Source organism: Eschrichtius robustus, chromosome 3 (genome assembly GCF_028021215.1).
Source record: "Eschrichtius robustus isolate mEscRob2 chromosome 3, mEscRob2.pri, whole genome shotgun sequence".
Lineage (NCBI taxonomy): Eukaryota > Metazoa > Chordata > Mammalia > Artiodactyla > Eschrichtiidae > Eschrichtius > Eschrichtius robustus.
The window spans coordinates 23,050,675-23,066,737 of record NC_090826.1 but is presented as its reverse complement, the minus strand read 5'-3'; the positions used below and the strand labels follow the sequence as shown (position 1 = coordinate 23,066,737).

At 36.1% G+C, this 16,063-nt stretch overlaps 1 protein-coding gene across 12 annotated transcripts in view; it reads right to left on the bottom strand.

The window, feature by feature from the left end:
• EPB41 (erythrocyte membrane protein band 4.1) overlaps window positions 1-16,063 on the bottom strand; it is a 203,286-nt gene that overhangs the window by 34,001 nt on the left and 153,222 nt on the right. For 7 of the 12 annotated variants that reach the window (XM_068539321.1, XM_068539311.1, XM_068539310.1 and 4 more), the window contains 2 exons: window positions 13,138-13,314; window positions 11,310-11,360 (listed from right to left, as the gene is read on the bottom strand). In XM_068539321.1, the coding sequence (XP_068395422.1) occupies window positions 11,310-11,360; window positions 13,138-13,314 (228 nt within the window). The remainder of the gene's footprint in view (window positions 1-11,309; window positions 11,361-13,137; window positions 13,315-16,063) is intronic. The other 5 variants (XM_068539315.1, XM_068539314.1, XM_068539317.1 and 2 more) reach the window with 2 other exon arrangements.

The following is a 16,063-nucleotide window of genomic DNA, read 5'->3' as shown; positions in this document are numbered from 1 at the left end:
GAAACATCAAAGACCTGGATTTAGCTCCAGTTCTCTCACTTAAAAACTGCTTTTTCTTAAGTAGGTCCCTGAGCTGCTCTGAGACTCAATTTTATCACATAAAGCAAGAACACCACTACCTACCTGATATGGCTACTGTGAGGGTTAACTGTGCAGAGTGTTCAAAATGAAGTGCTAAGCAAATACTAGATATTATTTGTCTTTATACTATATTTCTTAAAATATTACTTTTTGCAAAGGAACATGAACCAGAACCAGTCCTTATGGAAGTTAGTGTTTCTTAAGTATCCAAATTAGCCAACCCTATGGATTTAACTAAGGCTGGTCTTTCAGCTTAGCACGTTCTGACCCAGGTTCTCACTATATTTTAGAGGACATTACCAGGTAGAACTTAGAAGAAAAAAACTGTGATAGAAGATAAGAACTAAAATTGATACACTATGAGGATATTTAATTATTCCTGAGCCAAGATTCTCATGAAGAACACTGGATAGGCCATTTTTAATAGTTTTGAGAACATTTCTGATTAGTCACAAAATTTACAATCATTTTAAAGTTTAATAGATTTATTGCTGTTTCTAAGCCCAAAGCATATCTTTTTATGCTACAACCCACAGATTCTGCTTCCAGAAATTCCTAAATTTTCTGTAAAAAGAGACTCTGAGATTTAGCATACTATCTCTATAGTCACTTTACCCAATGGAACCCTAAATCCACCACATCTCTTAAACTACCATTGGTTTTCACATTCTCTTCATTCTATTTTGCCATTCAGTCAAGTAAACTGAGAGTTAGGACTAGCCTCGGAAATACTGCTTAACAATATGATCAGCTCTGTAATGTCACCATTATCTTTGCAATGACTCTGTGGCCTATGGAAATGCAAATACCTCAGGGAAAGTTAATACATTAAACTTTTATCCGTGTTCCTGTATGTCAGGAAAAACGGGTTTGGGGATTCGTTAGGCTTATATAATTTAAAAAAATAAGTTTTGATTAAAAAAAATAAGTTTTGATAAGAAAAAAGGAGTGAGCAGAAAGTGGCAGTGGGATTAAGGGGGAGGGGTGTGCACAGACACATATACACCCACAGAGCACATTACCCTTGCTTTGCAAACCCCGTAAGAAATGCTTTGTACTGCAAATGCCCACAGAACCAGCAGGAATCGAGGTTATCTTGCTAAGCACAGAAGGAAGATACCCAGCAGAAGAGTCCAGCTCCTGGTTCTTAGCTGAAGTAAACAATAAATATTACAGTCACTTAAATTATCAAGATGTATTTAAATAATACCCCCAAATGGTCTGCAACATGCAAACTAAAAAATGTAGTAGACTCCAATCCTGATAAGATCAGTTAATTGCGAGTGCTTTGTTTCCACATACTTCTCTCTAACAAAACAAGGCAAGTTTATGTCTCAGCAAAGAATGGCTTTAAGTGCCTTGGGAAAAAGCTCTAAAAAACGAAATACATGTCTTTATACATTTACTATATTATCGATATTTGTAATCTTATTCCTATTTTGAAAAATTAATAATATCGGTGTTTCCCTTGGTTATAAAATAACGCTAACCCGGTGATTTTTTTTTTGTTTTTTAATTTGTTAAGTTAAAACAAATGCTTTTAAAGGGGCATTTGCAATAAGAGATAAATCAGATGTGGTAATGGCTTCTTTTGTAAAAGCCATGTGTAAACAGCACATAAAGATGACAGGTCAAGCAGCAGTAGCCCATTCTTCAGCCGAAAAAGGAAACAAACGAAGAAAGGAGAACAAAAATTACCAAAAACAAAAACATCCCCTGGCCCCTCCACCCCCAAAACCTTCATAAATAATAGTTTTGATACACTTTTGGTGGAAAACTCAGGCCAACTGGCAGTTTAGAAAAGGACATTAGAATCACAAATGCTCAAGATGGGGATAAACTAACAACAGAGTAACCACGTGGCTAGCAAAAGACGATTTTAAAATTCTATCTTTCCTCTCTAGTGTGTCATTCTTAATCATGCAATACATTTCTCTTCAGTCTAAATTTTCTCTCTTGGCTATATCTTCCCCTACTTTTTTTTTTTAAAATAAAGTTGGTATGCTACTGGTCCCTGGCTAGAAGTACATCTTTATAGTGCTCACTAGCTTCTCCACAAAACTTGAGTCATTTTCACTGTCCATTGCTATTCTCTGGCATATAAAAATTACATCTGGATAAAGGAGCTTACTTAGGAAGACGCTGGCCTTTATTAAATTACGGTTGGTAAAATTGCCTATTTTAGGAAAATCAAAATCATTCTATAATGCAGCCTTTTACAAATGCCAGCAAATGGAATTTGCCAATGACAATTATCCTTCAAACATAGTTTTCATCATTTCCTAAATAGTGCTGTTATTAGATTATCCCCAGAATAGGTGAATGAAAAAGCAAACAGCTGTAAAATCAGTGCCTGATGCAAAATTTTAACTATTAAATAATAGAAAATTTTGCCTTAACACTGCACTCACCAGCAAGGATTCCACAGATCAAATGAGTGTTCTCAAACCTGAATAGAGCTATAGAAATCAAAGTGATTGAGCATATATGACAAGTTATACTAAACATGTCTAGGAGACCAGACATGACCAGTCAAGTTTATTTCATTATACTAAGAAGGGTTGAGTTGAAGAGATGGAGATGGAAAGGAAGGGGCTATAACCAGCACAAAAACTCTGATCATTTAGTATGGAACACAATTAAATACACTTGGCAGGATTTCTCAGAAGTCCCAATTCCAAAAATGATTAAAGCCATAATAAGCACTTACGGCAAATATTATACCCCAATTTGATATCTAGAAAATAGCACCTTGATTCCACAGAACTATATACAACAGAAAACGATGACTAGATATTAATTAGCTGTGTCTTCTCTTCCCAAAAAATCCTATAATAGTGAAATGGTTTTCCATGTTAACACTTCCAATAAATTCCTAAAAGGAATGTGGCTTTGGAGAAACACTACAAAATTTTGTATTACTCAGACATGGCAACAAGGTACATAATTTGTGCTAGTAAACAGACCACTTCAAAATGTGCAGTGTTGGTTTTAAGTAATCACCTGGATGATACAATAGAATCTAGAACTGTGAGAGTAAGATAAGAGATAAGGTTCACCAAGGTGAAGTAAGAGATTAAGCAGTGGACCTTCTGTTAATTCCACATTATAGGAGCAGCTCTCCTCACGCCCCGCATATCCACACCCACTCCATCCTCACTCTTCAATATGATCAGAGAGGCATTAATAACTACTAATTTGTAGAGTGCTTCTTTTTAAAACAAAAAACAACAAAAAAGACAAATTCAGCATATTAAAAATGCTTCTAACAGATGTGACAATTACATGTGTTGTAGTGACTGATTAAGTGGGTTAGAAAAAAAATATTTTTAAAACTTCGTATAAATAAGTCAAATAGTTCCAAAGCTGATTTAAAACATTAATACTCTCAGTAGTGAACGCATGTGCATAAGTTATCTCTGTTTTAGGACTGAGCATAAGACAATTACTGGGCCACCCAGAAGAGTGAGAATATGGGAAAAACAAGAGAATTTTTCTAGAAAGACTGGCTGACAATATCTCTTGCTGATCTGCTGAAGCAGAGGTTCCTTCTCCCCCTTTTTTGGTAGTGGGTCTGTCTATGTGCAGCATTACTGACTCATTTCCTTAATGATTAGTAGCAACCAGAATCAGATTTGCAATAAGATTTATTCGTAATAATTTTACATATTAACAAAGCAAATAACATGAGAAAAATATCAAAGAAAATGTTCCAAAAAGAGAAGTTCTTAGCAGATTTCTTTAGGCTTAAATATCTTGCTCAACTGCTAATGAATAAACAATTTATTCAACCGTGTATCATAGCTAAAGGATCCTGGACCAGGGGGAAAGGAACATAGATTTAGGAATGTGTTAGAAAGCACCTCCCAAAGCTAATTACAGATCAAGGAATCCTTCAGAACACAACAGTCAACTAGGGAGCAAAGACACCTCCGAAAGTATATAACTTTATTTTATTCTGACTTCTTGGTAAATACTGCCCAAATCAGCCCTGAAGTAGGGAACTCCTCTCAGAGAAATCTTTATTTTGAAAGAGGAACCCTTCTAAAACGTTTCTCTTAGATACCCAACCTTAAATTTATACACTATGGTGTACCAAAAATTTAGAGTGAAAATCACTTCACTTTCTTTACCATGTTCATTAGATATCTCTAAAACCCGGCTAAAGAGAAGGTGAACTTGGGAATTGTTTCTTTATTCCTTAGGGGGAGATAGGGGCAGACCCTTAAAAACCAAAAAGAACAAAGGGGTTAGCTGGATTTGTCGCTGAACATGTTAAGAGCACAGTTAACACAGAACAATTTGGAAACTGACAGAGGCAGGCGTGTCGTGGTGGTAAAGATATTTTAGATTATCGTTCAGGTGTACCCTGGCTGCCAGATAAATAGGAATGAGTGCCTTGTCTTTTGTTTTCCATTTCTAACCCTAAACAAGACCAAAAATACTTCAACACTGAATGAAGATGTTAAGATTGTGACTACAACTCTTCGAAACAGTACAAAGGCAGAAAATCTAACTGATCAGTTCTCTGTCTCTCTAGCCTATAAGAGGGGTCAGCAGCCTACAGCCAGCAGCCAAATCCAGCCCTTTCCTTGCTTCTGTACGGCTATGAGCTAAGAATGGTTTTACATTTTTAAATGGTTGGGAAAGAAATAGAAAAATATTTAGTGACACATACAAATTATATGAAACTCAGATTTCAGTGTCCAAAAATAAAGTTTGACTGGAACATATTCATGTTTCTTTGTTTATTTATTGTCAATGCTGCTTTCACTCTACAATGGCAACCTTGAGTACTTTTGGCAGAGACTATATGGACTGCAAAGCCTAAAATAGTTATTATCTGGTCCTTTACAGAAAAAGTTTGTCAACCCCTGGTCTATCTGACATACAAAACTCTTGATACCACAAGAGTTTGATACATTTGGTGTTTTTATATCATATAAAACACAAGACAAATGTATCAAACTGCTCTCTGAAATGTATTTTAGATAAACGCAAAATGTCAAATAACAGGTTCTCTTCATGGTATCACACTCCAAGATGTATTTACACATATAAACAAGTACCCTGATCTCGATAATACATTCTATAGTGAAAACAGTTGATTATTAGTGTGGTAAATGGATAAGAGCTTTTAATTGAATCAAATTACAAGACATTAACAAGAGAGACTGACACCTATCGTAGAAGTATACGTAGATTCTTTGAATAAACCAAGGACCATACTACAGGATTAATAGGAGAGACAGTGGCTTCCGGGCCGTATATGGGTTTTTTGGGCTACCTGCATGTACTGATAGGGCATGGGGTGATTACTTTGACACAAACTTGTGTCCTAATACAAGAGATTCTAAGTGAAAAGTTAGACTTTATCCATTACCATGTTATTAATTCTTTAATTCAATTTAACAAATATTAATTATTCATTATATATCTGAGATACAAAGGTATCTTTGGCAAACAAAGATAGATAAAACAAGGCTTCACACCTCTGAGAATCTCACAGTTTTGAGGAGACAGGCAAAACTAAAAGAGATGGATTAACATTTCAAATTTTTAATATCACTTTTTCTAGTGGGGCTCTAAGTCAAAATCAGAATGTTAAACAGAAAGTAAGTTTCCATAACTGTATCATATCAAAGTGCTATAAATCAAATCACGTGGGGGCTATTATAGAGGATGTAAAGGTTAGCCAGGCTGTCAGAGAAGGCAAGCAAAGTTAGAATGCAGGCTCTGCTGGTATGCTGCTTCAGGATATAACGGCAATACAATCTTCTCAACAGATTCTGGGCTACAAGAAGTTTCCAAAGCTACAAAACTATCCCACCCCCTCCCCCAACTCCTTTATCTAAAAAACAAACAAAAAACCCCAAGTGCCTGTGTGATCTATGAAGAAGCTAGGATTTCCAGGAATTCCAAAATGTTCTTTTAGAGAGGGCAAGTCATTGGGTAGGGACATAAAACTGAATAAACCATAGGGAAGCAACCAATGGGCAACGGAGCCAGAAAGAAAAAGAGCTGATAAAACAAGAAAAGCTAGAAAAAGAAAGGAAGAAAGCAGAAGGATAACATGCTAGGAGGGAGACTGGGACAGAACTGGATATCAGATGGTAAGTTATCTGAGGGCAAGAACTGTGACTAATTGCAACGTGAGAGTTACTTTTAACTATGTGAAAAGTAAAAAAAAAAAAAGTGAAAAAAAGCAAAACTTCCATGTGTAATAGAAACAATATAATAGTCTTCCGCAATGTGATAGAGAATGCTGTAAAAAAGTTTGGGATTTTATAATTTCTATGAAGACGTTCGGAAAGAGAAGGAAACTTGGTAGAAAAGTTCTATATATCTTTACTATTCTCAATACTCTTGGCAAGAAAAAAGCAACAATGAGAAAGTGTCTCATATTATTTTTGAATTTTCTGTCTTCCTTTTGTAAATACATGATCACTAGGCAAAGCCTAAATATAAATTTTGATTGGTAATGCCTTCAAAAAATAACCAAACCTCTAATGTGTAGGATGTCTTATATACTTTTCTATAGGAAATACTACAGTAGTGACTTAGGAATGTAGGAAGAATTGAATTGGCTTATATCCACAGAAATTTCAGAGTAAAACTTACAATAATATTTAATAGAAAGATAGTACATTTCTTTCTATTAAATATTATTGTAAGTGGATCTAGGATGGCAACGAAATCTAGGCCACAGATAATCACTAGTCTCATGTTAGTCAACAGAGTCAATATCTTCTCCCTTCAAAACTTTTACCAAAGATAGAAACAAGTAGTAGAATTGACCCATGCAAACTGAATCTCCTTCATAATCCATGCATTAGCATAAGAATATGGCTAAAAGATAGGTCCAAAATATAGAGGCTGGATTTATCTTCCAGTATGGTCCACTCTAAAATACCATATGGGTAAGATGAATTGCTTAAGAGTACAAGGAATTTTTAACTTTAGTAGTTTTAAGTGTTTGGTCAAATATCAATACAGAGTAGATGGAAATCAACACAGCTATTTAATTGCTTACTTCTTTTTTTAAAAATCCAGGAAGTTAATGTGTTTGTTTTTTTAATTTCCAGTCCCCAAAAGACCAAGAATTTAATGACAACCAGAGCTTCTGGTTCCTGGAACATGTTACAGATTCATTCTCATGAGGTAGGTTTGTCTCTACGTTACTAGGTGGAAATCTGGGCACCAAGTAGTTAAGTGAACTTCTCAGAGTCACTGTAGAAATGACTAATAGCAAAACCAAGGCAAAAACCCCAGACTTTTTACTGGTCTGTAATGATACCTTTAGTCCAAATTGTTTTCCACTCATCAACCTGCTGTTAAGAAGCTGAACCAGGGTAAAACCAACACACAGTTATTTGGATCTGTCTATGGTACCAAGAATGAAATGAGATGTGAGAGGGAAACCAAGACTATTTACAGCTTTATGTTATACATATTGGCAGCAGTGTAAAATATTTTTCCTCTGATAACTGTGATGGGCATATTTTTTGAGCCTGCATTGGCCAGCTTATTAGTCCAATTCAAAGTATCAGCCCTTCCCCTCTCAACCATTCTCACCCTATTAACAGAAGAAAGGGCCTCTCCTTTGATCATCAGTAAGGACCTCTGAGGGCTCCTGCTTCACTTCAGAAAACTGAAAAGTATTGTTGGCTTACACTAGACTTTTAATGGACTTGAAATAACTCCAATACAAAGGGAAACAAAACTCAAGGGGACATTTACAATAATAATTAATAAAATGCTATGTACATGGATGAAAACTGGAAATATAATCTGAAACAGTTATAAAAGTATCAACAAAATCCTAAGATTATTTCCTTTTTAGTTTCTTGAAAAAAATTCAAAAGTATCTAACCAATGCCATAGTTCTGTTATTTCATAAGGAAAGCTCTCATATCTCTATTTCACAGATAAAGGGGAGTACTGATGATGATCACTTTCTGTGTTAAAGAATGGTTCTGCAATATTTCAGGTTAACTTGAGGTCTCTTTTTTCTTATTATGAGTGAATCAATAAATATGCTTAATTACAAAATATTTCTTATAAACAGACATAGCCTGTGACATGAAAGATATACCAGATTTAAAATTTTAACCTGCTTCTCACTTCTTTCCTATCTTTTTGGATAGCCTATGATAACAGAGTAGCAGTTTTCAGGAAATACCAGAGAATTATTTCTACATGTCTCCAGAGAAGATAGAATAATAATAGTGGGTGTTGAAGGACAAAAGATTCTTGGCTTTAGGGTTCTCGTTTTTTGCTCTAAGACACCGTCATCTTAAAAACAAAAAGTCTTGTTTAGAAGTTACATCAGCTGGAAGAGTTGAGAAGTAAAGTGCAATAATCTCAGTTTGATAACTCTAGGAACTCAGATTTCAAAACAAACATTTGAGACAACATTAACCAAATCATCCATATTGGTACATTCAAGCGCCATAAAAAGCAAACTACATGCAAGATTTCATTAATACTGAGGGGAAAAAAAACCCAACAGGTTAGGTATCCGAGTTGTGTTGTGAAGAGAGAGCACACGCATATTTACTTCAGGTAAGCCTTAAAAATCAACATGCAAACAGAAGACACATACTTGTCACGACAGAACCTTAGCTCACAAGGCCATCAATGAGAAACAATTGATTTCAACACACATGTAAGAATAAACAAGTCCAAAGTCTATCAGAAAAACAAAATATATCGATATCTATTTTAAGCTTATCATAATGGCTAAATATTGCTTCTAGCAATATAATTACTTAACTCATAAAGAAGTAACACAGTATTTTAATTCAGAGAAGGGTATGTTTATGTACAGACCTTAAAGAAATTTGTTATTCCAGGACTTTTAAAGATGGGCAGAGTAGTCTGGAAAATTCAGCCCTGGCTGGAGGCTAAAGGGCACCAGCACCATTTTCCTTAAACCATCAACATTATACTTGTGAAAAATGCATTTAACCTTTGCAGATCTCTTCTATACACCAGGCAGGATAAAGTTGTTTGTCCCTGTACGTCTCAGAAATACACATAAGAAGGCCACAGAAGTCAAAAGCCCTTTTCCAAAAAAGGCTTTGTATATATTGGTTTGATATCTCAAGAAAAGGAGTGGTTATAGATTCACAGATTAAAATGTATCATTTTAAGGCTTTTGAAAGGTTAGCAACTTGAATTTTTTTCTTAAACTACAGAGCCCATGCCCCACAAATAACTATCGAAGATTAGGAAAATATTCCATCAAATGTTTCTACAGGATATCCTGCTTTCTGTGAAACACCGGAGAGGAGGACATAGCAACAGTGAACAATAAGAACATGCAGGATAAAAGAGTTAAAGTTTTTGGGGAAAGAACCAACCTGCCATATGCGTAAATCAGATTTGCCTAAACTTGTTAAACTTTGGTGAGGAAAACTGGCTTGAGCAATCCATTGCTACTCCTTTGTACCCCATGATATATATTCTACAAAGAGTAACATTTTATTGACAGAAAAATGATCACAGACTCTCCCCTAGGACAGTGAACTGTCAAGATCAGAGGGCATCACACAGGAGATAACACAGGAGAAGCGAACAACAAAGTTCAATGGTTTTAGTCTTGACATTTCAGATGAGCACCCGTTTTCCGATCACAGAAAGACCAACCACCAGACAGCCAATGCAAGAACCACGAGAAGAGACATCACAAAAGGAATACGAGGAGATGAAAAAGTACTAGAGTAGAGGTGGCACTTTTTGAGAAACTTGTGATCCTCAGGGATTGGAATAGAAACCTTGGGAAGAATTTCTTCATTTTCTTGCTGGGGCAAGGCGCTTTCAGTAGATCTCTCTTGCCTTTTAATTTTCTCTTCATCCTGCACTAACAGAGCACGTTCCTGTGTCTGCTTTCACGGTAGAAGATCAAGAAAGACAGAGAAAGATGAACAAAATGACAGATGGAAAATGCTCAAAAATGATACTTGGGGATGTGCAAAGGATTTGGCAAGATCTTTTGGACACTGTATTTTACTTTACTTTGGCAATTATACTGGCAAAGTTTCTATAACACAGTAGGGTACTCAATAGGTAACTGAATGAATGTATGAAGAGTAGAAGTCCTCAAAGTTCAAGGAATCACTGGACTTCCTTAGTTACAGTATTTATTCCTCCTTTAAGGATATTCACACAAATTTTCGGTCATTTCTCATTGCTTTGGTGCTGCCAATTTTTCTTAGATCAATTGGGCAAAGCCAATAATGAAGCATTCTTCTTGCCATCAGAAAAGTTACTTTTATTATAAATAGAATGGCAGAATATAAAATGTTATCCTCATATCTCTTCATATGGACTTAGAAAACTGCAACAGTTCATTCAGTATGGCAATTAGATTTTGCTCAAGGGAATAAAAATCCTAATCCTATACATTTCTAAGACTGCAAAAGAAAAACGAAAGTATAAAAGTTTATACGAGCCTCCAAGGTCTACCAGAAAAAAAAAACCAAAAACCATAAACCAAACTCCCACAAATCTCAACAATTACAAACTCCCTCCTCCCTTCAGAATCATGATTTAAAATAATAATGACGACCATCATGAAGGTTTATACAACACATTAAGCAAATGGTTTTGATACTTTTAAGGAAAATTATTTTTTTCCAGTTGTCCAATTGAGAAATTTTTCTCCCCTGGCAATTTCTGTACTCTGCCATCCAGTCAAGACAGATGTTTTCTATGAAAGGAAAAACTTGGCTCTAAGTTCTCTTAGTTGAGCCAGCCTTCTCTGATCTGTTTGGAAGTTCAACACTGGTTCTTTGCACACCCCTAAGTGATACGTATCAGGGAGAAAGTAGCTGGGGGACTGGTCAGCAAAAAAAGGAAAAAAGGAAAAGAAAGGATGCAAAATTATAATGATTTTTAAAAGAAAGTAAGGGGGAGAAGAAAGACAACATAAAAAGAATAGGGTACAATTAAATTCGTTTTTCTCTCCGAATACATATTTATATCTTCATGCAGCTTTTCAACCAGCCATGCGCCAAAATAAGCAAATTGAAAGCTGCAAAATGCAGCAGCGAAAAAGTTATGTGTTAGGTCAAAAGGCAGTGAGTGTGAATTTACTAGTATAGCCAAAAGAAAAAAAAAAAATCACTGAGCAGCTGCTGATCAGTTCTGGGGGAATTTTCTGCTTAGTGCCATGACAAGAGCAAATTCTGATTGAGAAGCACAAGTCATAACAGCAGCATTACCTCTGGCCCACCAACCTTTCTTTCCGAGGGAAGGACAGAGGTTTTCTTCACCTGGTCATACACAAATTATATAAAATTCAGTTGCCTTGCAATGCAACAACAATGCTGTCAAAGGTGGCAGAGGTATCCCCAGAGAACAAAAATATTGTCCTAACTATTAAAGAAAAAGTAAGATACGCCAGGAAGTAGAATTATCCTATATAAAAGGTTACCACAATATAGTTCTTACTTATTGCATTACTCATTTAGAGGGGTAATATCATAACCCTAGAGCTAAAGTACTCCCTATTGATCTAATTTAATTTATAAAAGTCATTTCTTTAAAGTCCACAGAATGAAACAGCCATTCCCAAAACTAGCCCTGAGATGGTTTTTGAAGGGTTTCTATTAAGACACAAGATATTTTCTGGAAATGGAGACTGGTTCAAATTTACCAAACCTCATCCAAGAGGGTACTAAGTTACTTCTCCAAAGTAGCTGAGCATCTTTTATTACTTGCACAGAATCAAAAAGAAAACTTCTAGAAAATACGCAGTTATGGTTTGTGGATAGGGTTAGCCAGGCGAGGTAGCAACAAGTGCCTTATCAGGGAGCCATAGACTTATAGAAAGCAGTCACTGTCTCAGTTCAGGGTATATGCTCCAGATTTGGGATACAGAACTAATGTCCACTTAGATCAGAGAGTGGAGGCTGAGAGGACAGTGAATAAGAACAACTGCATCCTATCAACCCTGGTAACTCTCTCTCCCTGCCCATCATTCAGGAATTCTCCAGCCTTCTTGGTGAAGCTGGTTCAACTCTATTTGGAGAATTGTTAGCCAATTTTAATCACGTTTTGAAAAATATAAAATGTATCCTTTGTGAACCAACTTTTATTATCTTCTCCAGTTCCAGAAACTAAACAGTAAGTTGGATAGTTTACCATGAACTCTGAATATAAAAACAAATTTTTAAAAAATTATTAAGACATCACTTTACCTTTCTTAACTAGAATTGCTATTGTTTTGGGAGGAAACAAGCATATAATTTTAAAATCATTACACTCACTCATTGAGTCACTGTGACTATTTATATACATACTTAGCCTGTATAGGGTAAAGGATAAGTAAAGAATTTTTGAATATGTGCTCAAGGTAACTTTTAAGATATTCTCATTACACAGATTCAGGTGTAGGATCTCTAAAATAGGTAAGGACAACAATAATAGAAAAAGAACAGCCTCTAAAAGGTATCTCTTCCTCTAATTGTGACTATCTTATAAAACAGTGTATTAAAAGCTTGATGTTACTCATAAAGATAAAATAAATCAATAGTTCTTCTAAAACTGAAATACAATCATTAATTCTTGGTATTCTGCATTCTCTGGCTGAGGTCTCCTTGGTTTATTACATAATTGTGGTCAACCATTCCAGACATTTCTAAGTTGTGCAAATGTTCAAACAAAGTTTTTAAAAAATGCCTATCCCTTTCCAAATTTTGACCTTACTAAATTTAGTAAACTCTCTGGTCCTTGAAGGCACAGTTTGAACATGAAGTTCCACTGGCTCATGGTCCATTTGTAAACATACACTAGGCAGAAGCATGCAGCTGCAGAGACAGTTCTCAGGGCCCAGTCATCGACTGGTAGCTCCAAATGGCCCCCATAATTGGACTGAGTAGTCCATATGACTTAAAACAAGTGTTTGATTATGAATGCTTTAAAGCTGGAATGAATTGGTAAGACACCAAAGCTAACTTTCAGCTCTAAACTTTCAGATACAGATTATCAATATACAAAAGCATTTATCTCACTCATTCTCACAATTGGTCACATGGACAAAGTACTCACTCCTTCTCCTGTAGGGATTTGCCCATTGATGTTAAGTGTTCGAAAGGGAGAGTGAGTGGATAAGCGTTTATCCCATTCACTAGGCCGTGGTTCTGGTACAGATTCCATGAAGTTCTTTTTCAGCTCACTGATGCTGGCATGATGTTTTTTGATCTCTTCTTGACTTTTGTCTAAATCCTATAGTTGAAAGGACAAAGATGCAAAACAATAAATATTCAGGGAAAAAAAACACCACCAAGGGGAGCCCATCATAGACTACGGGCACTGGTAGAAAATACACCACATCCAAGATAGATGTTATTAATCCATAAATTACATTCAAATTATAAATATACAATATGGTATATTTGCTTTTTTTTTTAACACAGTGCTTTTCTTGGAAGCAGTGAAGCATCGTAACCCTATAGCTCTTAGCAGTTATATAACCTATAAAGAGCGCACTCCTTAATTTTACAACTCTTCTTCCCATTACGACACAGCACTAGATCTCCAACTCCTCATCCCAAGCAGGTAATCCCACAACTCAATTAGCCTCAGCTTGATAGGAACTGATTTAGGCTCAGCTCAGGCAGGATGGAGATAGCAATAGAGAAGGAGAAACTGTTAAACGAAGGCCATGGTGAAAGATTCAACTCCCACCATGGGTTGCCTTGCCTTGGTGAGTTGCAACTGTACAGTATCCCTCTATTTCTACCTGGAGATAGTTTTGCTTTCTTATCACTAGGTGACTGTTGCTGGGTTTTGGTAAACAGGAATAGCCCTTTCTCGATACAAAAATTTATTACTGAAATTCCTGGCTCAAGCCTCCAGAGCAAGTGGTTACTATCTCTGAATAATTACTCAGGGGTATATAATATAATGGATTTTTTTTTCTTTGTCAATACTATCCACACACACTAAAAGCCTTAAGTTTTGCAGCTTCTGACAGCTTCACTTCATCCCTCAGTACCATTCAAACCATCTTCCAGTAACCGTCAATGGATGGGGAGTGATTTAATAAGCACTTGTCGTATACCTTATATGTCTCCCTGACGACTTAAAATAACTAAACTGTTCCAGCAGATGTGACTACTGGACAACTAGGGGGAAGCTCTCACAGGCAATATTCCAGGGAGAAATGATCAAAACTAGGCTAACAAAGCTGGAAATAATATGAGAAATAACATTCAAGTTTATGTAACAGGAGGCATAAACCAACTTTCAAGAGACTTGGCCAGAAATGATCTGGGAAATACAACGTGAAGACAAAAACTCAAATGTTCTTGGTCCAACATATTTCTTCAAAAAAAACCTCAAAAGATCTATGCTTGAAATCAAAACATGTGGGAGCCTGTCACTTGATGACTGCTAAAAATTCTGTGTTTATTATATATCAAGGCAGCTCTGTATCCAAGAAAAGCATAATACTAAATATATCTCCTAATATGCTGTGTGAATTTGGGGATTAGTCTTTTTTTTTTTTTTTTGGCTCCGTGGGAAACAGCCTCATTTGGTGTTGGGGGTGGGGGAAAGGAATTCATTTAAATAAAAATTTGTTTTAGAAGTTTTTCCTGAGGCAATATAGGCTGCAATTAAGTAAATTTTTTTCAAAAGCAATGTCTAAGAGAAAACAGTATAGGAAAAAGAACCAGTGAGGCATATGACACAATTTTGATTCTGGAGATATTCATTCAGAAAATTCATTTAATAGTCTATTCTTTTTATTTTTGCAAGACTGAATGATGTTTATGTGCTTTGAGATCAGTCAAAGAGAAAACTAACCCAAAAAGGGCAATCCTGTAGCTCCCCCATAAGAGTACCTCTTGCCTGCTGGGATGAAACGTGAGTATAGCTCAAGAATATGGGCTTCACCATGGGGAAACAACAGTTTGCACTTTTGTTCTAGCTGAAAGCAAGAAAAGCATGTTTACTAGCTAAAGAAAAGCAGGAACAAGGTCAGTCAAAGACTCAGTAGTAGGCTGAACAACTGAGACCCATCAGGCATGGAAGGCTCTGTGACCTAGCTCCTGACAAAATCAAATCTGCTTGGGCCAAGAACTAAACGTATTTGGGAGGGTTAAAGGTGAGAATGGAGCAAAAAAAAAAAAAAAAATGATCAAGAGAGGCTATGATAAAACCATAACTCTCTGGGTTATTAGCCTCTTACTATAAAAGAGTGGTGATGTGTTACTTGTCCTGCCTAGCTTTTGATTGGCTTGGAACCTGAGAAAATAAATGTTTCAATAAAATCAGCAGCTTCTGAGGGAGCTTTCTCCATCCTTCTTAGCTGGCTCTGTTGGAAACGTGTGGGGGCACAGAGTTAAATTAAGATCTCAAAGGGACCTGTTCCAAATAGAATTTGTCACAGACACTTGCTACAGGTTCTCATTGGGAGATGGAGGAGGAAACGGTAGATCTAAAAATGAACTCGACCTTATTTGTGCCAGAACAAAGCATTAGTGGGGGTGGGGTAGGAGTAGGGGGAGGAGGGAATGCTTAAAAAAAAATCTGCTAGAGTGACAGATAACTTGAGAGAACTTCCCTAAGCGGGGGAAAAAACTTTTACAATACTAGAGAATGACGGTTAGCCAAACTACTTTGGCTGTTTTCAGATTAGACACTTTCTGATGCCTATCATCCTATAATTTTAGCAGCAATCAAACCAAACACTTAATTAAATAGAAAATATTCTCAAAAGATAGTTAGTAGTTTTAATTTTCAAACACACACTTATTTAGAAATCCCCTCTCATGGCTGTCAATGAAATACTGGGAAAAACGTATCACACACAAGGACTTTGTGAGTCTCAGAAGCCATAACACACCTCATTGAACAAAGGACAAATATATGATTGGTACTGCAGGTTCCAGTTAAGAGGCAGAATTACAGATGGACAAGTCAAGAAATAGGCATGTTTGGAATTGGGAGATGTTACATTGCTGAGTAT